The sequence below is a fragment of the Ischnura elegans genome, chromosome X, assembly GCF_921293095.1.
Source record: "Ischnura elegans chromosome X, ioIscEleg1.1, whole genome shotgun sequence".
Lineage (NCBI taxonomy): Eukaryota > Metazoa > Arthropoda > Insecta > Odonata > Coenagrionidae > Ischnura > Ischnura elegans.
Genome location: NC_060259.1, coordinates 82,709,749 through 82,717,270, shown reverse-complemented (window position 1 = coordinate 82,717,270; position 7,522 = coordinate 82,709,749). Strand labels below are relative to the sequence as shown.

General features: G+C 34.2%; 1 protein-coding gene across 1 annotated transcript; it reads right to left on the bottom strand.

Moving 5' to 3' along the window:
* Positions 1-315: 315 nt before the first annotated feature.
* LOC124170954 lies at positions 316-7,281 on the bottom strand. Its single transcript, XM_046550040.1, has 2 exons — positions 7,190-7,281; positions 316-3,384 (listed from the first exon to the last, which is right to left on the bottom strand). Exon 2 carries the CDS (start codon positions 3,255-3,257, stop codon positions 2,547-2,549), a length of 711 nt encoding a protein of 236 aa, XP_046405996.1. The 5' UTR covers positions 3,258-3,384; positions 7,190-7,281; the 3' UTR covers positions 316-2,546.
* Positions 7,282-7,522: the final 241 nt, after the last annotated feature.

Sequence of the window (7,522 nt, the reverse complement as noted above, 5' to 3'; positions counted from 1 at the left end):
CCATAGTGTATCATGAATTTTCAAGAAAATTAAAATTTTAGCATTCATTTTAAGTTACATTAACGGATTAGAGAAATCTGAGTTGCTTCAACTTGAGGCAACTATTATCAATTCTGACAAGGGAGGTGAGACTCATTTCCTACAGAAACCGTATTATGAAACGGAAAAACTGATTTATAACAGTACGGAGAGCTAAAAGTTGGAACAAACCTGTCAGAATCAGAATATTAGCAGTAGTATTATGCTGACAAAACTAAATTGTGTACCCCGCATCTCAGGTAAACAAGAAATATTAGTTAAAATTAAACATGAGAATAAAAGTGGTAATGAATTTATTTTCCATGGCAAGGCCTCAAGAGAAAAATGATACAGACACACACTTTTAGTACATTGCATTCTTAATAACTATAAAAAGTTAAAAAAAAAGTACACGGCCTATATGCAATACAAGGTTATTTTCACTTTTATATGCCACTACAATTAAGTCAAAAGGCAAAATGACAGTACAAAAGAAGTAAGACAAAATATGATGTTTATGATACATCTGAAAGTGAAAAGTCCCAATATTTTTCTAACAGTATTTAAAACTTAGCATTCTTAAAAACTATAAAAAGTAAAAAAAAAAGTACACGGCATACATACAATACAAGGTTATTTTCACTCTTATATGCCACTACAAATAAGTCAAAAGGCAAAATGACAATGCATAAGAATTAAGACAAAATTATAATGCATAAGAAATTAGAAAAACATAATGGGTGCATGTTTATGATACATCTGTAAGTGAAAAACCCCAACATTTTTCGAACACAAGTAATTTGGTTACAATTTCCACATAATAAAAATGTTGAGACGCAAAATTGAGGAACAAAAGTGGCAAGAACGTTTGATATTTTATAAGATCGTTGAGATCTTATTCTAACCATGCGTTTTCTGACTGAAACTGGGATATGAACTATTACGTGTAGATAAAATCTATTTTATATTTCAAGTTTTAAGTAATTTTATAATGAAAACTCGCGTCAAAGTAAAATCAGTGTGTGAAAACATTAGTCATGCTGCAAAAACAAGTATACATGAAAATCTATGTGGTACAAAATTTCCTTTTAAACACACGTGAATGAAACAGGATAAAAATATGTCTATGATACTACTGCAAGTAAACAGACAAAAAAATTTCAATCGCAGGTTATTTGGGAGTATTTGCCACATATTAAACATGTTCAGGCGCCAAAAAGTGAAACAAAACAAATGTATCAATTACAACTCGTAGTAAACTTTCTAATTCATATTACCATTCTTATGTAATGCTGTAATGTAAACTTTCGTAAAAGTACAAGTTGCATGTGAGATCTGTATTTATGCGGGCAAAACAAGTATACATGAAATTGTACATGACACACATAACTCCCTTTGGAGACATATGAAGGAAATAAGACAAAAAGAAAGTATTTATGATACCACCTTAATAGAACCGCCCATAAATCATTTCCAAAAACAAGTTATTGGGCACAATTCAGGTTCTGTGTTTTAGAGAATGAAAATTATCTTTCATTTGTATCACATTATTTTTATAACTAAGACAATGTTTGATATGTAGAAAATAATTAATAGACTAAATATAACCTCTTATTTGTCTTAAAGGGAAAAAAATAATCACATGTATTTCAACCAAATAAAAAAACTGTTTAATTAACTGAACCTAATTACTAAAAAATACTGATTTTCCACTCTTGATACAAGTTAATAAAATAATACTGATATGGTCAGACTTTTGCCTATTAAATCAGTCATTGAGATGATTGTGTTTTGTAATTCTAAGTTGAGATCTTAGTTAGCCTATTATTGAATCACGGAATAAGGGTCCAAAGAGTGATAGTTCAATAGAAAAAAGCCATATAAACCTGTATTTCTTCATAAAAATAACTTTTTTTCTAAGTGCTCAACCGAAAGCCTAGCGCGTTCTGACTGAAATTGGGAGACCCCGAATTCCCATAAAATTATACTTATTGTGATTGCAAGATTACTAGTATATTAAGAATATTATATTCAGCACTGTCATTGATTTTGCATATATTAGGGTTACTAAATGGCAAAATTTAGTTCACCCATAAGCAAGAGGTACCTGAAAACGACTATGATAGACATGACCTACAACGCGTTGTAAGGGTTGTTTAATTGGACCATTCAGTGAGAATGTTTTTTCAAAAGGCACACATTCATTCATTAAAATTAATAAGAGTGGTTCAATGAAATACAATTCATTAAAATGCAATTAATTCATTAAAATAGACAATAGTGGTTTAAAAAATTGCATTTAGCCTTCCCACTAAGCAAAGATATAGCAATGATTTGTTAGACAGTAAGTTCACCGAGAAAATACATATCCTTTCGGAAAAAATGAAAGATTTCAACAAACATAATGCTAATCTCAATTCCAACACGAGTAGAGTAAGAAAAGTCCTAAAGCGAAGATTGTGAAAGATAAACAAAGTTTTTAAACCCTTAAGCAAATAATGAGATCTTTAAATTTTCATTTGCGAATTTCAGTCTTTGTGAAGTGATTCTAAGTCATGGATGTTACGGATTCGTACCCTGTCTGTATTATCTCCTCTGCGAGCAAAGATCTTGCCGTGTGTAGTCCAAACATGTTTGATGATCCCACGCTTCTTAAGCAGCCAAGCCCTGGAGAAGATTTTCCTATTTATAGCCGTTAGGCGAAAGTTGATATAGAAAAGGGAGGTGGGACAATTAGGCAATCCAAGAGCGTCAGTGCTGATGTTCCCCTTCAGTCTCTTTGCTTTGACGAGACGTTCAGCAGTCAAACTCCTAACGAAGCGAACCACTATAGGAGCTGGTCGGGAGGGATCAGCTGGTCCGTTATTCGTGACACGATAGGCGTAGTCAATATTACTCTCCCCTATTTTGACTTCGAGAACCCGACATACGTTGACCACAATGCCCAGTATGCTCTCGTCTTGACGATACGGGATTCCCTGGATTTCAATTGAATTTTTCAGTGATAGTTGCTCTGTGGAATTCAATTGTGTCTGAAATTCATTAAAAGACGTTCTCATGTTTACCATCTCTCTAGACATTTCCATAGCCTGTAGACATACATTACTGATTGCATTTTTTAAGGCGTAAGAAAGATTTCCATTGTCATTGACCGTCTTTTGACAAATCAATAGAGCTCTATGCAGCTCGGTTTGTTTATAATCGATGGCCTTAACTCTCTCCAGTATCTCTTGGGCCATTTTTAATGGTTGTTTCAGTTGGCAGAATGCAAGATGATCAGGGCTGAGATCTTTCCCTCCGGTGTAAGGTCGTTTCAGGAGTCTGGGATTCTGCTGATACACTATGATCACGCTGACAGGTTTGCTCCTGCATGAAGAAACAGCTGAGTGAGAAAATATTCATCCGAATTGAAAAAAAGGTTGTAAGTAATCTCAAGGAGAGAGAAAAATGTTTGAAAAATTATGCATAGACGCAGCTCTAAGGATCGTTTATTGTTTTTCACATCATTGATGTTTAGCCACATTTATGTCTGAATTGTGTATTTATCCTTTTTTAGTTTACCCTGAAATAACTGAATCAAACAAAAGTTTCTATCAAACAACAAAAGCTGGCATGACAACCTGCTCTTCCAAATACTTTCCTAAGCATGTTAAACAATAAAAATATAAATAAACAATAAATACACGCTGAACAAATTAATATCTTGACCCTGCGTACCTCAACAGATTTGCTGTCAAGTTCTCGTTCACTTTACCTGTCAGCACTAGAGGGCAACACAGGTTTTAACCATCGTTGTGTGAATGCACGATTGTTCCAACGATTGCGGGAACAATCGTTATCTGAACAAGGTATTAAGCTCCCCAGGCTTAAACCCATTTCGTTTCGTTTATACATTTCGCTTCTGGGAACGTAACTATTGAAATTTTACTGGTTTTGACTTTCGTCTTGTTTCTATTGCCATACCTGACCTCCACACAACACCCACGAAAGGATCGGGAAATCTCTGAAAAGTCTTTGCTACCGTCGGGATTTGATCCAGAGCCCACGCTGTACGAAGCTAACACTCTAGTCACCACACCAACCCGTATGGATGGGTAGGTGGAAATTGCATGCAGGATAGTGGGAACGCAACAGAAGTGCGAGGGCGTGAGGAAAAATTACAAATACCTTGATTAAAAATTGAGAAAAAGTCACGGCATAGAAAGAACGTCTAAATAATGCATACAAGTTTTAAAAAAGTGTCTTCAAGACAGCATGAATTTAGATTTTCATTTTTTAATCTCAAAATTTAGCGCAGCAGTTGTAGACTTAACACTAGAATGATGAGATAGGTTATTTGATAGACATGCCATAATCAAAGGCAAAATTTGCAACTAATAGGTTTTCTCTTAACTCTCTTCTCCTCCATACCAGGGATATTTATTTTCGGATGAAAATAACAATAAATAAAATAGTAAGATCAATATTTAAAACCTTCGTATTTCATATCAATGTTATTCTTTGATTTATGGACTTGTTACCTAAAGGACAATAATTATCACATTTCTCGGATTCGCCAAGTATTTGTCACAGAAATGTAATTGATACCAAATTATTTCCTCTCCATCATAAGTAATGAAGCTTGCATCAAGAAATTACGCCAAAGAATTCGACAAAGAAATGATCTAAATGAGTGTGAGGTAATATCAATCAATGGATTGTGTATGTAATCAATCGTAAGATTACCATAGTAATTGAAGGAGAAGGCCCTAATTATTTTCCCCAGAAAGAAGAGAGATGAGAGCGGTGAAGTTTTAGAGCGAAGCATACATACATCCAAGCGATTGAAGGGAACTGTTTAGATAAGACCTGCATGAAAATCTTAGTAGTTCTTGAAGACTTTGTTATACGGATACGAGAAATGCAAGGTCACTAGACAGGCAGTATTAGCCCACAGGCTACCCTTAACGTTGGCATCTAGGTACTAGTCTATATTTTCCTGTTTTATAGGAGATTAAGTTGGATGATTCCTTGTTATATTTTTACGTTTTAAATGAACCGGTATAAAATCAACTGAAAGAGTTTAAGCGGCAAATTTCGGTGGTTATATATCTACCACGGTGTACGAACGAATGCAAAGATGAAAATGTGATATTAATTGCTAATAATTCCTACTCAAAATGACTCCATTTTTGCATGCATTAGATTGCAGAAAATCCTAATGGCCATTCACTAACTATCTCTCTAGTCTTTGCATGAGAACAAAGCACAAAGAACCATCATAAGAAGAGCTTACTATTACTACTACCACCTGAGTACCTTACCACCTAATCAATGTATACAATTGGCCATCTTGTCATGCCCAATTTATTTGATGGTACATGCTTGTATCTAGGTAATAAGTAATAATTACTTAAATCATCTCTGTCGAATATTTAAAAAGGGAAACACGAGCATCCATTGAATTTATAGACTTGAAGAATGCTTTGGCTAGAGGGGATTATGATTCATTACTGGTAATCCAGAGACAGCACTTTTATTTTCCTGCATGATTGTGAACAGAGTAGAGACTAAACAATTTTTTAAGTGGCTATTATGACTGACGATAATGATAAATGAAACGTATTTGAGAGGAATAATTTAATGAGATAAAGTATAGCTGCAAAACTATTTTGTTAGAATAGAAAAGAACTCTGCTCAATCTCCACTGATTATAAACCATTATTATAAGCTTAGCTATTCGGGAATGCGGAGGTTATGATGGGGAAAAAGGAATTAAGTTTTTCTACAAATTAGCAATCAATGGCAAAAGCTTTAAGTTTTTCACTTTTGCCTATAACATCTTCATTGAAGATCACTCTCACACATTATTGAAATCATATTAGAGCAAATATATCGCATATGCCCCTGTTTTATAAAAGATTTAGTTGGATGGTTCCTAACAATAACATTTTTACAGCTTAGATGCATTGGTAGAAAATCAATTGAATGAGTATGAGCTGCGAAATTAGACGGTTACACATTAACTACGCTGTACGAGAGACTACCAAGACGAATACGAAGAATAAGAAGAAAATGTAATCTTAATTGATAGTAATCCAACCAATACCCTGTGTTAAACAAAAATTATATAATTACAGCGTGTTTTGATACAGCTTGTATAATTCTGGTAAAACATATGACGATGACAGGACCTGCATTGAAACCAATAGTAATTGAACCATTTCGCGTAAAATTGTAAGTTATAAAATTGTTAGATATCCACCAAAGCCAGAAAACACACTCCCAATATGAACATATGAATGAACACCTCAATCCTCCTTCGTTAGAATGATCGGTATTATCAATACCTACTTATCAGGTGAAATTCGAAGAAAAAAGTGTATTCTGACCTTTTACTGGCCTGACTATTTTTAATTTTTTTCTCCAAAATTATGGAGCATCAATATTTAGCACATCAACTTTCCCTAAAATCTCTCCATAATCAAAGTAATAGACAATAAGGTAGCAAAAACAATAAACTAAGTTTTAATGGTGGTATATAAATTTTGACTCTATTTATGCATCATATGCATTATATTATAGCATATCCAAACATTCTCTCACAAACTAGCACATCAGTTCTTTAATGAAAAAATTTCTCATATGTAATACTAACTATCACTACTATCTGAGTAAATATACAATGGACCAACTTTTCATAAGCAATTAACTTTATACATTCCCTAGAGGCAAATTCTCAAGACAATTACTTATGTTACCAATTCGATACATAATTTATTATTCTCACGACATCAAAGAGCACACACACACACATACAACTGCTCGAACAGATAAAACCAGACTATGACAACAATAAGGAATGGGAAAATCTTATGAAAGGTGTTATACCAATAGCTAATGAAGTTTTCGGTACCACAACTAAAAAGAAACGGAAAAGAAGTTTACAAAGTCTGGAATGAACAGATAACACAGGCTATTGAAAATAAAAACAAAGCAAACAGAGAGAAATACCGGGGAAACGAAAGAAAAATATCACAATGTTAGAAACCGCACGGGAGCAATAATAAGAAAGGCACATATGATATCATGGGATAGATTTATAAGTGATGTAAAGGATGATACTCACGGGAGACAACAAAATAGCATATAAGCTTAAGAAACATCTCAGCAAAGCAGAGAAAGAACTCACCTCCTTGCTTTCCTGGAAACGTATCCCACCTCTGTCCAACAACACGAAATTCCCTTAAAGGTGGCTACAAGGGACCACAGACATCTGGAAACGTTTTATAGGGCAAGTCTTGGGAATGTGTTACCTATAATTTTCCTTCACAACCTATCGTTGGTGGCAACACTGATCAGCTCACAACTGCGGAGAAAAGGAGATAAATTATTTCGCTAACCCATCCGTATCGATTTTCCAGGAATATACTTCACCAAGGTACTCCATATAACAAGTAACTCAGTACGCAGTCACGTGCATGGCTGCAAATGTACAACAAGGATGACATTTGTCATGAAAATA

What these genes read in the sequence shown, in the direction of transcription:
- LOC124170954 (XM_046550040.1), bottom strand. Translation starts at nt 3,257, where the DNA reads ATGGCCCAAGAGATACTGGAGAGAGTTAAGGCCATCGATTATAAACAA.